Consider the following 16,646-nt stretch of genomic DNA (forward strand, 5'->3'; position numbering starts at 1 on the left):
TTTAAAGTGACTCATTCACTCCCAGGGGGTCATCTGGACTCAGGGAAAATCTGTCTCACTGATGATTAGTGATTTGGTAATTGGATGGTAGTGATGGGCTTCTGATAACCTAGAGATTTGCTTTAGCTTCACTGGCAAAGGACTGTTTTTTTTTTGGAGTCAAAGGTTACACTGCCTCTTTATATGTGTGTGTGTGTGTATGTGTGTGTGTGTGTGTGTGCGCACGCTGGGGGGATGAGGGAATGCGTACAAGAGGACTGCTTCTTTGAACCTGAATCTACCAGTCCCAGTTCTGCCATTCAGTAGCTGGATAATCTTGGGCAGATTACATTCCCTTCTGCCTCAGTTTCTTCATATGTAAAAAGAGGTAGGGTCAAATGATCTCAGTGATCTCTTCTAGCTCTGAAAAACCTTGTGATTTCTAGGCAATTAGTATCTTTTGATGCACATCTGCTGTTGCAAAAGCTACAAGTTTCAGAGTATTAATTTCATCTTTCTCAAGCCATTATTTTGGATGAAGACCAGAATTGTCCTTTATGAGTGTGTTAAAAAAACAAAGCAGCTCGCTTATATGTGTCCTCTAGCCCTTTTCCCTTTCATCTTCCAGCTCTGAAATTCCATGGTTTCTATGAAAGTTGGGGAGTTGTAATTTCTTCTTTTTCATTCCAATCTTTTGAATGAAATCCAGAATACCTTTTTTTGCACCTTGTAGATGTATAGAAAAACAAAACAACCCACCAAATTTCCTGGCCCTTCTGTTCCCTTAACTAGTAAACAAATGAAATTCTTTTTCCTACATGGTAGGGTGTAATTTGTCCTGAGAGAGTGAGCAAGAGGTAGGCCGGGCGCGGTGGCTCTATACCTATAATCCCAGCACTTTGGGAGGCCGAGGTGGGCGGATCACAAGGTCAGGAGATCAAGACCATCCTGGCTAACACGGTGAAACACCGTCTCTACCAAAAATACAAAAAATTAGCCGGGCGTGGTGGCGGGCGCCTGTAGTCCCAGCTACTCAGGAGGCTGAAGCAAGAGAATGGCATGAACCCGAGAGGCGGAGCTTGCAATGAGCCGAGATCGCACCACTGCACTCCAGCCTGGACGACAGAGCAAGACTCCATCTCAAAAAAAAAAAAAAGAGAGAGAGAGAGAGTGAGCAAGAGGTCATTTCAAAATTGCCTAATTAGGAGCAAATATGTGATTTTTCATCTTTGGGTTTTAGAGGTATAAAAAATCTGTCCAATAAGTATATCACTTGATAGGTAATTTGCTGTGAAGTTACCAAGAAAAGGACAGATATTTAATGAATAAAACAGGCACAATGGCTCCTGTCTGTAATCCCAGCACTTTAGGAGGCCAAGGCAGGAGGATTGCTTGAGCCTAGGAGTTTGAGACTAGCCTGGGCAGCAGAGTGAGACACCTGTCTCTACAAAAATAATTAAAATCAAATTGAATAAAAAAGAGCATTTATCTTCCCAAATGATATTTTAAAATTCCAACCTTTACAGAAAGATAGGGTGGGGACTCAGGCTATAGGTTTCAAGGATGTCTTATAGGCCATGCCAGGAGGAAGACACATTTTTCCGGAGTTATTATCCTTAATCGTAGCAGGTAGGCAATGCCAATGGATGGCCAATAAAACCTCCTCTAGAGCAGTAAGGTTTCCTGAATTGCAGGTCATGCCTCATTAATGGGCCGTGAAATCAATTTAGTGAGTCATGACCAGAATTTTTTTAAAAACAAAATAAATTAGACTAAAGTAGAATAGATAGAAAATATCACAGTGCGTGGCTTGTAGGTTATGTACTATCTGGTGAAACTTTGGTTTAGTTGTGTGTATTTGTTTGTGTGTTTGTGCATCTGTGTGTGTGCGTCCATGTGATGTGTTTGGTACACTATGTCTCGCCGTAAAATACATTTCCTACTGCGGGTCATGATTAAAAATATTGAAAGCCACAGCCCTAGAGATGTCTCAATCCTGGCTTCAAATTAGTTGGTTTGCTTTCTGACAAAGTAAATTTATAAACGAAAGGAAAAGGAATTCTTCCAAATGTCAATAGTCACCTCCCAACTCTCTACAGAAATTATCCTTCAGTTTTTCTGAATTCTACTCTTTGTTCACTGAAAAATACTTGAATCACTCCTGGTCAATGTAAGCCCAAGACAAACTGTGAAGTGGGTCAAAATTATCTTTCTCTTCTGGGAACATCTCCCACCTCTTGTAGATGACCTTCGTGTTTGTACTTTTTTCCCTTTTCCTTTTTTCGTATTCTATGAAAGACTGGTAAATGCATTAAACAACACCATAATTGATTGAAAAAATGCTTTTATATGCCCCATTCTCAAAGATATTTATGTTTTAGCCAAATATTTAACCTCATGCTATATAAAGCAGCTCACTGTAAAATTTATCCGCAGAGGAGGGAAAAGAGAGGAATAGTGGAAAAAGCAAATTTTCCCAGCCCTCTTAATTCCTTACAGCCGCTAGCTGTATTTACTTCATAATGTTTCCTTTTTTACATGAAAATAATATGCATTATTTCTTTCCTTGTTGATTCGTAAAATATATTTTTATTCTCTGCGGCTGTCTTTATTTTTTAAAATAATTATTTATGAAACTGTCTTATTATAAACTCTGAGAGGAAACATGTTGTTTTACTCAACATTGTATTTACCTTATACACAACTTACCACTTGGCCAATTTTAGGTCCTTAATTAGTACTGATTAATAACTGTTAATTATAATACAATCATACTACTCTATAACACATGTAATAGTTTTTGCCAATGTTAAAGTAAGAGACTATAATTGCATGTTTTTGATCCTAAATATAAAAATTATGTAGATTCTGCACATTTTTCATAAAACAACAGTGATAATATCATTTATTTAATTTACTTATTTATTTTTGAGATGGAGTTTCGCTCTTGTCACCCAGGCTGGAGTGCAATGGCAAGATCTCGGCTCATCGCAACCTCCGCCTCCCAGGTTCAAGCAATTCTCCTGTCTCAGCCTCCCTAGTAGCTGGGATTACAGGCATGTGCCACCACACCCAGCTAATTTTTTTGTATTTTTAGTAGAGACAGGGTTTCTCCATATTGGTCAGGCTGGTCTCGTACTCCTGACCTCAGGTGATCCGCCCGCCTTGGCCTCCCAAAGTGCTGGGATTACAGGCATGAGCCACTGCACCCGGCCCCAATAATAACAATTTGAAACAGCACCATACTTTATTGAGTACGTAGTATATGCCAGACTCCCAGTACTGGGTGCTTTATCTGCATATTCTCATTTTCCTTTGAAAACCTCCTCAATATAAATAGTTACATCTGTGCTCCCAATACTCCTCCACAAACACCACATATGCAAGTTACACATGAGAAAAACCAAGGCTCAGAGAGTCTAACAACCTGCCTATGAAGACATAATTATTAAGCGGTGAAGATAGAGTTCAGATCAAGTTCATTTGATTGTAAAAAGTCTGTGTTTTCCTCATTTTTACGTTACTTAACCTTTCGACAGTATCTAAAATTATCATTTTAATTTTCATTTTCAAATACTTTACCTGTTCTATTAAGGACACAGTTTTGAATGTAAGACTATCAGGAAAGTGTTTGCATGGTTTGTTTTTTCATGAAAAATGTTCTGATTATCATAGAGTGGTTACAGACCCTAACACATACTCGGAAAATATCTGGCCTAATTGTGCTAACGCAGTGCATTCTGCTTGCCCTTTGCAGCTTGAGATATCCTTCAGCCATTTTTAAGTGTAGCAATAAAGGACATGGAAATAAAGAGCTAGATGTGTCCACAGTCTTAACAGCGTGCTGGTGGAATTTTATCAACTTATTTAGGTCTGTTCAGGTAACTTTTATGCTTCCATGTACAAAGAACAGTGCTTAATGTAGACTGCTATGAAAGCATTATTTTTCATTTGCATGTGGCTTCCACATTCCCCAGACCATCTACTTACACAGACGATTTTTAACAGTAACTCTTAAAATTAAAAGTCGGCTTTGCATTTTCCTTCTCTCAGAAATTTTACAATCAGTCTCCTGTCCTAGGTAATCACAAGTCACAGATATTTAGCAGCCACATCTCTCCCCGTGACAGCAAAAGGAAGAAATTGATTTTGTGACAAAATATACTTGGAAATCAAATTCAAGACTCACTTTTAAAATAGGAATGAAACCACTGACTACCAAATGTGTTTTGGTAGCCCCTCTTAGATTCCAAACTTCTAAATAACTTTCCCACATTAATTCAGACTTAAGTTTAGGAAATAAAATAATTATGAATTTAAACATAGATTCCTATACAAACAAGTACTATGTTTACAATGTACCAGTCCACTAAAATCAACAAGACATAGATTATGAGAACTACAACCCAAACCAAGTAAACTAGCACTCACCATTTGCCCATTCCCCATCCAATGACAGTAAACATCCTATTGGAATCTGCTCCGAAAACAAAGGCTTTACCAACCTAATGTCAAGGCAAACAGTAGTAAATACCTACTTGATACTACTAACCAGTGGTATCATTTTCATTCCTTAGAGTCTAAACACTACTAAATGTTGGCATTTTTTCCTTCAAAAGAAACCTTCAAGATGACACCATTATAATATAGCTCTTTACTTGGTAATTTTCAAGAAAAATAGTTTACTAGGCGCTATTTCACATTCACTTGAAATGTTTTAAGCCACAAACCATCTGAATTAAAAGGAATACAGATATTCTACTATTTAGGAAAAAAAAAAGCCCGAGTTTCCCATACTTTATGTTAAATGCCATCCCCCCCAAATTAAGAGCTACACAAAATCAAAGCCCCATACAGTTAAGCTGCCATAGTCCTGAAGTCAAGGTAATAAAATTACATCTACTCTGTAAATCATACAAAGTAGAAAATTAAGGAACACGTACTTTCAGCACCAAGAATATATTAATTAGGAACACAGTTAGGTCTCTCTTAAAAGGGGTACTGTAAGTTGTAATAGCTGGTGGCATACCTTAAGTTCTCTGAAGAAGATACTACTCCTGGCCCACTCGACAATGGAGAAGAGAGTTTGATCTGCCATTTTGCACATAAGCCCAAAGGTGCTCAGCTTTTCGTGCTTGCTTCGGTTAGCCTGGTCTTGCTGCAAATAGGCCATGATTTTAGCCTGGACTTGAGGCTCATCTGGCTCACACTTCAAAAGTTCCAGTATCAGATGTGGGATGCTTGCTGGAGAGCTCGTCTGGTAACTATCCATATACGAATAGCCCATTATGGACTCGGGTGAGCTGGTATAGGGGTCTGGGTACTCAGACTTGATGGCCCGGCTAGGAAAGTGACCATATGTTTGGTAACCTTGCAGGCTGCCGTGAGGGGGCATTGTCATGCTAATGGGGGATGTTACAAAGGGACTTCTGTCGTAGTCTGTAGGAGGCAAGGCAGCATGGTTCAGAGGTAGGCCTTTGGAGGCAGAGTGGATGTTTTGAATTGCAGAGGAAATGGTCAGGTCAGAGGGCATAGCTTGGATCACCTGAGACATGGCTTCTAGCTTAAGTCCATTGGCTCGGATGAGGGCTTTTTTCTGTTGCTTCAGGGCCCTGTCTCTCTTGTACATTGGCCCAAACTTATTCCTTCCTCCACGCATTCGGTCGGCCCTTACAGCTGTTGGGGGTGGGGTGGGGGGAAGGAAGGAAAGGTATAAATAAGGTGCAAATTATTAGCATTCTTCAGATATTTAGAAATGTAAATTGACAAGAAGTGGTATGTGTGTGGTTGTTTTCGTTACAATAGCCCACAAAGATTTTCCAAAAAACCATGTCCTCTTTATTTATGAATTCCTTCCTCCAAGTGTGTGTTGTCATCAAAAAAATATTTTGGCCAAATAGGGACATATTAACCCTTTTGTGGATGGAGGAGAGTTCATAATTTTTGTTAGACATAGAAATATTTCACATAGGCGTGGTGCAGTGGCTCACACCTGTAATCCCTGCACTTTGGGAGGCCAAGGCGGGTGGATCACCTGAGGTCAGGAGTTCGAGACCAGCCTGGCCAACATGATGAAACCCCGTCTCTACTAAAGATACAAAAAATTAGCCAGGCGTGGTGGTGGGTGCCTGTAATCCCAGCTATTCAGGAGGCTGAGACCGGAGAATCGCTTGAACCCGGGAAGTGGAGGTTGCAGTGAGCCAAGATCGCACCACTGCACTCCAGCCTGGGCAACAAGAGCGAAACTCCTGTCTCAAAAAAAAGAAAAAAGAAAAGAAAATATTTCACATTGCTAAGAAAGAGTATCAGTCGTTCTAAGAGTATATGCTTTTATTATGCCAGTTCCTTATAGAAACCCAAACTGCTTTGGGGTTTTCTTTTGCGGGGGTGTGGAATTGAGTTACCCAATTTTGGATTAAATTGTGAATACTTTCCCACAAGATACCTTTGTCCCTGAAAGCCATTTTGGCTACCTTGTTGCAATTACAAAAGGGGTGGGGACATGTTCTTCTTGGAAAATCATTTTCACCTGGACTTGATGAGCCCACATCAGATGACCACCAATTACTGCTTTTAATTTAAGTAGAAATGGGCATAATTAAAACAAATTCATTTCGGAAGCTGTCAAGAGAGTCTTCTGCCACAGTGGTGTGTGGAGTCTGCATCCATGACTAATAAGTTAGTTAGCAGTTCCCTCTAAGTCCATAGTGGCCAATGGCAATTAGAAACTAGAAACCTCTGATAGCTTGTGACATATTGAACTTGCTGGAGGTTAAGTTTTTGAGCTTTTTATCTTAGGATTAGTATCACATTAAAAATTTATTGTAAATTCTAGGTATACAGAATATTGCACAAGATTATAAAGAGTTTTTCATCTGGATGATAATTTATTGAATATTCAGTTGTTTCATATCACTCCTAAGGAAGCATGAGCATGTACCACAAGTGATTTACGATTGTGAAAGCTTAATTTAAAAAAAAGAAAGTTTAATTATTTAAGGTAAAGAAATGCAGCCTTATTATTTTTGTTGAAAAGGAATTAAATGGCATCATGCAAAATCACAACATTTACTTATCTTCTGAGTCTCTTACTGTAGTAAGCATCTACCACAATATTTTGCTATTTGGGAAATAATAGTGATTGGTAATAAGAAAATTAATAAGCATCAATTATTTCCTTTCAAGATCTCTTAAAAATGATACTGACATTAACAGTCCTCATGATAACCAAAGTGGCTACCTCTATTCGGAAGAAGCGTGTTAGCTATTCAGCAGATTTATATGATTTTTTTTTTTTTTAGTATTTCTATCAAGTATGAGTTCCATATAACAGAAAAGTTCCAAATAAAAATAGCCTGTGCCTCACTGATCAAATAAAATGCACTCTTGTATCTAGCACCATCGGTGATATGTATCCCTGTTATTGCTTTATTTGCAGTATATTTAATCCATGGAAAGCCAGTAGGTCAGAGGCTAGAAAGCAGCAACATACCATAGTAGTCCATGAACTACAAATTATTTACAGCAGTCACATATTAACTTTACCGCCTGCCAATCTGTACATTGTAGTATAGGGTCTGCTCTTTCAACAAAGTTCAAGTGTGGCTTTTCAGGAGCTACTTTCTTGTTCTTGTCAGACCTTTGCTAATGATTTAATAGTTCATTATTTTTCAAGTTTCCTGATTCTCAATTTTTTATTTTGCAGCCTCAGTCATTATGTTTTAAAAAAATACATTTCTACACTATCAAAAATAATATCCTACATGAGAAACTCCTTTTCACCATTAAAGGCTTTAACTCTTGCTTAAGAATCATGAAATTAGTAGTTAACACTTATGACAAGCACACCTATTTTAAAAAGAATTGAAATCAAACTTGTCCTAGGGTATCTTGATTTAAAAACTCAAAGGATATTTTACTTTTAATAGTTTTACAAATTATTCTTGTTTTCAGTTGGATTGCTTTAGTCTTATTTTCATAACCTGATCTTTTTCCCTTTTTTGTGTCAAATGCATCTGCTCCCCAGACTAAAAAAAAAGGGGTTGGGTGGGGGAAAGACAACTAATATTTTAAATTTTTTTCCTAGTAGATTTCACCATGATTAAATGAGACTCAGACTATTCTGCAGATGAAACATAGAAAGATCTTACAGTATTGTCAGTAGTGTTAAAATGCTGGGAAAATAATGTTACCATGCGATAAGTACAATGTTGTTTTACAGTCCATGTCCTTGGAGAGTTTTAATAGGCAGTAGTCTTTAGAAGAATCTTACCTTCTAGCTTCATTCCAACACTTAGACATTTTTGAAAACGACAGTAAGGACAACGCTTTCTCTGTGTTTTGTCAATTTGGCAGTTCTGGTTTTCTATACATGTGTACCTTTTATTATTTTGGACTGTTCGCTTAAAAAATCCCTATAAGACAGAGAAAATAGTGAGACGTATTATAAATCTAACACCCGTCTTTTCCATTGTTTCATTTTAAGAAAATCACTAGTAAATCCTTTCATTGCACTATTTGAGCCCTTATGTGGTTCTGTGGTTTATTTTACATTTCAGCAACATCAACCTTCCCAAACTGTGCCAGGCCATGGTGGAGATTTTTCTGGCATCAGTTTTATTCTTGAAGAATTATGTCAAAACCTGAGGAGATTTGGCTACACACCATTTCATCCCAATAGTTAGAAAAGATACACTCTATATTGATCAATTATTTTTTTAAATCTATTTTCCTATTATCCCACATGTTCCAGATAGAGGTACTTATGAAGTCCTGGCATTGTTTTTAAGTAGTCTGATATAATTTCAGTGATAAACCATTGCAAAATGCCAGTGGAAAAAACTGAATAGCAAAACACCTCAGAATTTTTTTTTTTAACAAATGTCAACACTGGATAGTTAAAAGCAAAATGATTTAAAGAGTAAAATGGGAAAATGCTCATAATTCCACTGGAATACATTCAAGTATGGGAACTGCTTTTAAAAAGGCAAAACTAATGGAAGGAAAAAGCATGTATCACAGATAGCTGAATTGTAGCACACAGGGTATGAGCTTTCCTTATATTTTATATAAAAGAATTAATCAAAAATAAAATGTGTAGCTTTATAATATAATAAGAGATTTACCAGGATAGTATTCATATTTAACCCACTTGCCACAAAGAGAAACATTCTTACTTTGTTATAGAGAATGGAGGGATTTTCCTGGTGGTGGTTTAAGTAATTGTACTGAGTTTTCCACTTAAAAACAGAAACAAACAAACAAAAAAAACTTTGAAAAATAGTGAATATTGAATTTACTGGGAATATATTAAAAAGTCCTGAGATAAATTCTTAAAGTATAATTTATATTTTTGATAACAATATAGCATAGTTTACATATTAAAACCCATGCATTTAAATAGGTCATATGATATATTTATAAAAATTATTATATTAAAAACTAAAATCTGATTTCTTGGTCTTTATGATATAAATTTCAAAAAATCCTTAAAATTATTTTGGAATAAATCAAGATGAAATCACACAGTTGAGAATTTAGGCTTTTATGTCTGCAGATAAAAAATGTTTAGACTTATAGCACAGAAATACTCTGAAGTTAAAATGTATTTGGGAAATACTTTGTCATATTCCCTTTCAAGAACAACGATGCTTTAAATATATATAAGTCAAGCAAAATCAATATTTAGGACTGTTAGAAATGGAAGTCTTTCTACAGCTATATCACTTTACTACAATAAAGTATTTTAGAACCATGAGACTGGCAAAGTTTTCTAAACAGCATAAATTTCTTTGCCTTTTGAACTAAATCAGACACACACTTCTAAGAATCATCTCCCTAAGACTCTCTCTTTCTCCCTCTTTGTCATTTTTAGTTGAGTCTTTAAAAAGGGAGCCTAAATTTAGCTTAAAAGAAGTAATCCACTGGTTTACTTTGGTTTTGGACATTATATTTTTCAGGTAGCAATGTGTGAGCAAACCTTGCAGCTTTCACAGGTGAGGAGCCCATAATGGTACCCAGACACTTTATCTCCACACACGGGACAAAGCTCTTCCAGATCTTCATCATAGGAGTAATTCACCATTTTAAATTGAGACACTGAAACAAAAAGAGAAATGTATACACATATTCAGTTAATTTACATGTAGGTGTTAATCCTGCAACAAAAAGCATTTTGGTGATTGCTGGGCAAATATCACATGGTAAAATATAAAATAAAAACAATTTTTAGCAAGGTCTTACTGAACTATTTTTACAAGTAAAACATCTTTTGCCATCAATAAGCATGGACCTCATATAATTCCATGTGCCACAAACAATTCCAACTTCTTTTGTTAACATTTTAAACTGACCACTTTTAAACACAAGTCTCATAACTCCACAAAGCAACAAATAGAGACATGAATTGCATAAGGTAACAGTTTAGAATTTCTTTTAAATCCCTATGAAGTTAAGTTCCAAAATGTCACCTTCGCCTAAGGTAGAGAAACAAGCGCAGGCTTTAATTCCCTCCCTCTTGAAGTGGTTTGCTGCAAGTGCACCTTGCTTACAGGGACAGCAGCACCAATTTGCAAACTCTGTCCGACAGAGAAACTGAAGCCCCAGAAACCCGCTTCTCAGCAGCAGCCCACTTTAACTAAACAGCCTGAGGCTCCCAACGTTCAGATCTGTTAGATAATCGAAACATTCAGTTCCATATTGACAGTACTTTTCTATTCTGGCTACTTTCATCTCCTCACGTTTGAAAATCTGTGAAAATAAGAAGAAGGAAAAAGAAAATAGAGGACGCCCGTACGGGGAAAAATACAAGAGTAAAAGACACAAAGGAGGGTTTTGGTTTCAAAGTATTGAAGCCCTGTAATGAACCTCACATGTTTCCGATCATCATAGCAAAATATAAACACCTCGAGATCGCCCTGTTAAAGTTAAACAGAAATCAGGCCGCCACGACGCGCGGCGCGGCTCACTGCCGGGATCGGGTAACCGCCTTGCTCCGGACGCAGACCCACGAAGGCGTCTTCGCAGCTAAAAAGATGACAAACTATGCACAGGAAGGGCAGTGACCAGGAGACCCCAGGAAGTGCCTGATCCGGTATTTCCCGGAGACTCCACATCCACACAGGTCAAGTATGGGAGCGCGGGGCGCCGGTGGGCGGGCACCCTCAGGTCTGCGCAGCCGGGACCCTGCCCGCACTTCCCCGGGCACTCTTCGGCGAAACCCGTGGGCGCACCAGGCTCTCGCCTAGGCTCTACCTCCTGCTACCCAACGGCGCACAAACACGGAGTCGAGTTTGTTTTAAGTTAATCAGTGGCGTTCGCAGGGGGTGGGGCAGGTGGGGGATGGGAAACCCACGGCCGGGCAGAAGTTTCCTCTGATTTGTTTACCAAAAAGGAAAGAGAAATAGCCCCCACCCCATCGCCAAAGTCCTCGGCCACAGTATCGCCGCAGTTCTGACTTGTTCTTTTGAAAATAAAGTTATTTTTTTTCTCTTTGGTTCCTGAGCTCTTCAGTCGGAAAGGGCCGTCAGGGGGGTTACTTGCAGCACTTTGCAGTTGAGGACTGCGCGCAGACCCGCGGAGTTGACGCGTCTCTTCCCGGGCCACAGAGCCCTAGGCTGGCGCTTACAGGGGAGTGAGTTAGCCAGAGTTTGGGAACATTCCGAGAAAAGAGGCTCCAGAGGAGGCAGGAGCCTGCCTTCGTCAAATATTAATAAAGGGATGCTAGGCGCGGGTCCTCCCAGCGGTGCCAGCCTGAATCCCAGCCCCAAGAGACCCCCGCTAGGGTTTTAGGAACCTGGGGGTTTGGGAAGGGCCGAGGGTTCAGAAATTCCTTTATAGCCCCTAGACGTTGATAGCTCTCCTAACAATCTCGATGACAGTCTTGAGGCATGTTTTAGGAACAAGGCGAAAAGCGCACTTTCCCAACTGTGATCTTTTCTACCTCCCCTTCCCCCAACAAAGTAAACTCTAACTTTACACCAAAGGGGCACAGATAGGCAACTGCTTTCAGAGGGACTCCGTGCCTACCTCGGGGACCCGACATCGAAGAAAGACCGAGGCATGAGGTAGAGACCCTCTTAAAAAAACCCAAAGACAGAGGCTGAGTAGGGAGACGCTGCTGTGTGAGGCCTGGGCACCTTTCAGAGTTTCCCAGATGCTCTGGCGCAGCCGAAGTAGGCGTTTGGGGAGGCGAACCCATCGGGGCAAAGAAGCGCCCACACTCTTCCCCAGTTTCGGTCTAGAGAAAGAAGAACGGACGGCGGTGCCTTGGAAAGCTAAGGCCTCAGAGAGGCGCACAAAGTTCCCTCAAAGTTGGGCGCGCTGCTCTGTCCCGGGGCCATGTAGTGGATCGTCTTTCTGGACTCCTACAGAGGCGTCCCAGGTGGGAACCAGAGCAAGCAGGAGAATGGGGTCCCCATCCCCAGGGGCTCCTCCGGACAGGCAGGCCTCTAGTCTCCGACAAAGCCTTGCCCCGGCGCTTCCCATGCTGATTTCGAACCATGGGCTGAGCGAGTGGCGACTTCTGAGCCCAGGCACCAAAGAAAAACTACTTCTCTGGTTTGGGGGCACTAGTGTGTCCAGAAGACCCCTCTCGAACTTTCCAAAGAAAACGTTACCAATAACATTTCTCTCTCCGCTTTCAAAATAAGCCTTTGGCTTCTCGCGCCAGAACGAGAAGCAGAAACTTTCCTTTTGGAGCCAAGAATCGTGCCGGCCTCACCCGGCGACCCCAGGGGTAGGCCCTCTCCGGAGCTGCCGGCTGAGGTCCCCCAACCCAGCCCCCCAGCGCCACTTCCCCGATGCCCCACACTAAACTGGAATTCCAGGTGCCCGGAAGAAAGGCTTCTTTGGACCAGCCGGGTTCCCATAGCAGACAGACCCACAGGTCAGCCTCTGGGGCTTCAGCTCTAGGGAACTCTCACAGCCCTACCCAGAGGCTTGGAGAGACCCCAGGATGACCGATGGGGTAACGGATCACAACCCGCACGGCGCACGCCCTCCAGCTACGTATTTTACCCTCCGCGGTAGGGCGACTACAGGTCCCCGGGCCTGAGCGCCCGGGCGCGCCGCCCACTCAGCACCGCAGAGTGCACCAGCCCTGAACTCTGCTCTCAACACCTCCCAGCCCTTTCAAGTTCGCGCAAGGGGATGGCAGGAAGCGTTCCGGGATCACAGGCCGGCCGGCCCGCACATCCTGCACCCTGGAAGGGGCGAGGATGGAAGAGCACCGGTGACTTTTCCTAGCATTGTTCCCTCCCCGGCCCAGAGCAAATGAGATAAACTTCTGAAGGGCTTAATACAAGCCAGATCTAGAGTTGCTATTTCGGAATGAGGAGAAAATATAACCAGCGGGATTTGTTTTTTTGTTGGCAATCAAGAGCTGGGAAAACGAATGGGACTTCCATATTTTCAGATCTCAGATTTTAAAAGGGGGCAATAAACGAACCGCTGCCCCCCCACCCCCAACTCATTCAGCACTACGCGTACAGGGGATGGGATTAGGGTAACTTGTTCCCTTCAGTTCTGCCAGCAGTTTTGAATTGTCCAAATCCGAGCTGGCTGCGGGTGTCCGCCTGGGCTTTTGGTGTGGTCACATGCATTCTAATAGCGCTAAGACAATCCTTTCGGAGGTCACCTCTTTCTGTAGTTGACTTTCCTAGACTGGGTCGCCTCCCTCCACACAAGAGTACTGGTTGAAGTACAGTACACACCAATTCCAATGACGGAGAACCTGTTCGGGTGTCCAGTGAGACATTCCATTTCTTAGAATGATCTTATTATTCTAAAGTACCTTTAGCCTGAAGCTGCCCTGCTTGGGTTGCCATAGAGCTGGAAGCCTCTCTTTCCTTAATTAGAAGCGGCCAATTAGACGCTGCTTGGAAAAACCTCTGCCCCGCATTGTTCAAGAGCCATAAACTTTTATGCCTGCACCTGGGGAGGGGGCTTGACTCCCGCGGCTGCGAGCGTCCAGCGGGGCTACTCCTGCGCCCGCGCGGGGCGGGAGGCTGAAGCCTGCAGGGCGAGCCCGGGGGTGGGGAAGCAGCGGGAGCCGGAGCGCCGCGCGGCGCCTCCTTACCTTGCATGTTTTCCGGCATCTGGCCCTGTTCCCCATGCGATCGAGCCAGTCCCAGGGCTTCCGTCTCCACTTTGGGCAGCATGACAAGGCGACCGCGGGCGGGGATGGGGGATCCGTGTCGGTCCGGAAGCCCAGCACCTGGACACGGGCAGCACAGATTCAACTCCGGCGAAAAGAAGGAAGGGGCGACCGGGGTGCCCGCTCACCCAACCCTCTCGCCTCGCCGGAGCGTGCCTCCGCCTCCTCGGGGCTGCCGGGCAGGACCTCTGAGCCCTGTCCGGTCTCGCAGCTCCGGAGCCGCCCCCGAGCTGCGAGGAGGAGGTCAGGGTTAAGAAAGGAGGCGAGGAAGACAGCGTCCCGGCCCTCTGGTTCGGCTCCGCAAGGGCGCAGGCGGCGGCGGTGGCGAGGACGCAGCTGCCCGGGGCGCGGAGCCGTGAACCGCCGAGCTCCCGGCGCGCAGCGGAGGCGACCGCGGGGCTGCTATTGCCGCCCCGGCTGTGCCGCTGCCACTGCTCCCGGACGGCTCGGGCGACTCCTTCCCCTCCCTCCACCGCCCTCTGGCTCAGGATCGGCAGGGGTCTCTCTCCTCTTTCTCTCGCCTCCCTTCTCTCTCCCCTCCTCTCCGCCCCTTCTCCCTATCTCTGCCTCCCTCTCGCTCACTATCGCAAGTGTGGAGTTGTGAAGTTCCAACCTCCCTCTCCTGCCTGTTCCACTCCCCGCGCGGGTCCGAGAACGGCCCTTCCCAGCCCCGAGGGTGACGGTGCTGGGAAGGACAGGGGGGAAGACGAGGGGGAGAAGGAGGTAAGTAGGTCCAGGGGTGGGGGGAAGGCTGGGTTGAGGGGTGAAGACAGTGAATGCGGACGCGGGTTCCGGACTCAGGTCGGACACTAGCCGCCAGCCAATAAGGATGAGGCTCAGGCTCCAGTCCCCCGGCCTGCCCCAACCTCTTCACCCCGCCTCACCCCCTCCCACCCCACCCTGGCCCGGGGCGGGGGGATGTAAATGCAGCCGGGTCTTACAGCTAGTCAGAAGCGACCTCTGTCTGAGCGTGGCGGCGAAGGAGAAGCAGCCAGAGCGGCAATTTCCTCGATCTGAGGGGAAGCAAGAAGAAGGGATGGGGGCGCGTGTGGGCGTGTGCCCTGGCTAGTGTGTCGGATGAGGAGATGAAGGGGAGTTGAACACCCATTTAAACCATTGAAAGGAGAAAATTTAGCTGACCGTTCTTACATGCAGAGTTGGTCTGCGGTCAAGGGTCCTCCAGCTTCAACTCCCCAGGGCACTGAGATCCTGAAGAGGCGACACGTGGGCCCCGGCGCCCTGAAGGGGCCGAAGGTCCGCTCAGTGAGAGGCGGGCCACAAGCCAAGAGCTCACTCATAGAATTAGAGGAAGGGGCAGTGACTCCTATTTCCCCAGTCTGCTCCCTAGTCCCTTCTTTCACTTTTAAAAGACCCTTGACTGGAGCCCAAGATCATCTAAGCGACAGACTTTCCAGTTTTAGTGACCTGTGTTTCCACACAGAATACAAGGATCAGTACAGGCTGTACTTTTTCATTCTGTTGTCTGATGGGACCATCCACTTGAGGCCGAGGCCCAGCATTTAAAAAATGTTTTAAAGAACCATCTGTTATGCAAGCTCTTCGACCACCAGCCCAGCCGCATCTTCAAAGTTTTCAGATCTCCTCCCAACAAGATGAAAAACATTCTTTCCAGCCTCCTGACTGCATGCGAAATGCCTCATATTTAGGGTCTGCTGTGCAACGAAGTAATTATCAGAGTCCACCCACAAGGGGGTGAATTTGAATCTCAAAAGATCTAAGTTTATTCTATTTGAATGGTATAGAGATTACACATTGAAACTGCCCAATCCGGTATTTGGTGAATTGGAAATTATTCCAATCTTTGCAGTGCATAATGTATATAAAATGGGTTGTTCATCACCCACCCACACCTGGCAATTCAGGTACTACTGACTCTTAATTGACTTATCATTTTGCTCTTCAATATATATTCAGGATCAAAGTTATTTAGACTTCAGCTTTAGTAGCAACTTCAGGTTTCATGGAAACATTTAAACTTATGAAGGCCTGTCCATTAGTTTTTATGGAGAAGTGGGCTGAAGTTGCCAAAAGCTCCAATTTTTGTGATAGTATCAAGTATCACTGTCACTACATTTTAGTATTCCTAGTTGTTTTAAGTATCACTGAGAACTAAGAAAATAAAGAAAGGGAGTCAGTTTCAGGGCTCACTGCAGTGGTTGCCCTGCTTTGCTCATGAACTTTGAAAATCAGTTTATTTCAAAGCCTTAATTAAGAAGAACCTCCTCCCACAGCAATTCGAAGAATTTATGGGGGCACTTAATGATACAGCACCTTTCCCAGATCCTAGCCTGGCAAGGATGCAGGACTCCAAACCCTTGGTCCTAAGAGGAAACCTCCAACCCCCCGTGTGTGGTGGTGATTTCACCTCTGCTTGGTGAAGCAGGGGGAAGTTAGGAGACTTGAAAGAAGTTGAAAGAGGGTCTGACAGGACCTTGAAATTGCAGTGTATTAAGAAACCCTGCCTTGACTTGAGGCTGAAACTGAGGCTGAG

General features: G+C 43.5%; 1 protein-coding gene across 4 annotated transcripts in view; it reads right to left on the bottom strand.

Moving 5' to 3' along the window:
* NR5A2 (nuclear receptor subfamily 5 group A member 2) overlaps positions 1 to 14,906 on the bottom strand; it is a 139,237-nt gene extending 124,331 nt beyond the window's left edge. Inside the window, exons 1-5 of one of the 4 annotated variants that reach the window (XM_024238087.3) lie at positions 14,748 to 14,906; positions 14,057 to 14,194; positions 9,959 to 10,077; positions 8,252 to 8,393; positions 5,009 to 5,655 (exon numbers count right to left, since the gene is read on the bottom strand). In XM_024238087.3, the coding sequence (XP_024093855.2) occupies positions 5,009 to 5,655; positions 8,252 to 8,393; positions 9,959 to 10,077; positions 14,057 to 14,138 (990 nt within the window). In that variant the 5' untranslated portion in view covers positions 14,139 to 14,194; positions 14,748 to 14,906. Of the gene's footprint in view, positions 1 to 5,008; positions 5,656 to 8,251; positions 8,394 to 9,958; positions 10,078 to 10,883; positions 11,002 to 12,795; positions 12,915 to 14,056; positions 14,195 to 14,716 lie in introns of those variants that run through there. The other 3 variants (XM_024238082.3, XM_024238090.3, XM_024238095.3) reach the window with 3 other exon arrangements.
* Between the last annotated feature and the right edge of the window lie 1,740 nt (positions 14,907 to 16,646).

This window comes from Pongo abelii, chromosome 1 (assembly GCF_028885655.2).
Source record: "Pongo abelii isolate AG06213 chromosome 1, NHGRI_mPonAbe1-v2.0_pri, whole genome shotgun sequence".
NCBI lineage: Eukaryota > Metazoa > Chordata > Mammalia > Primates > Hominidae > Pongo > Pongo abelii.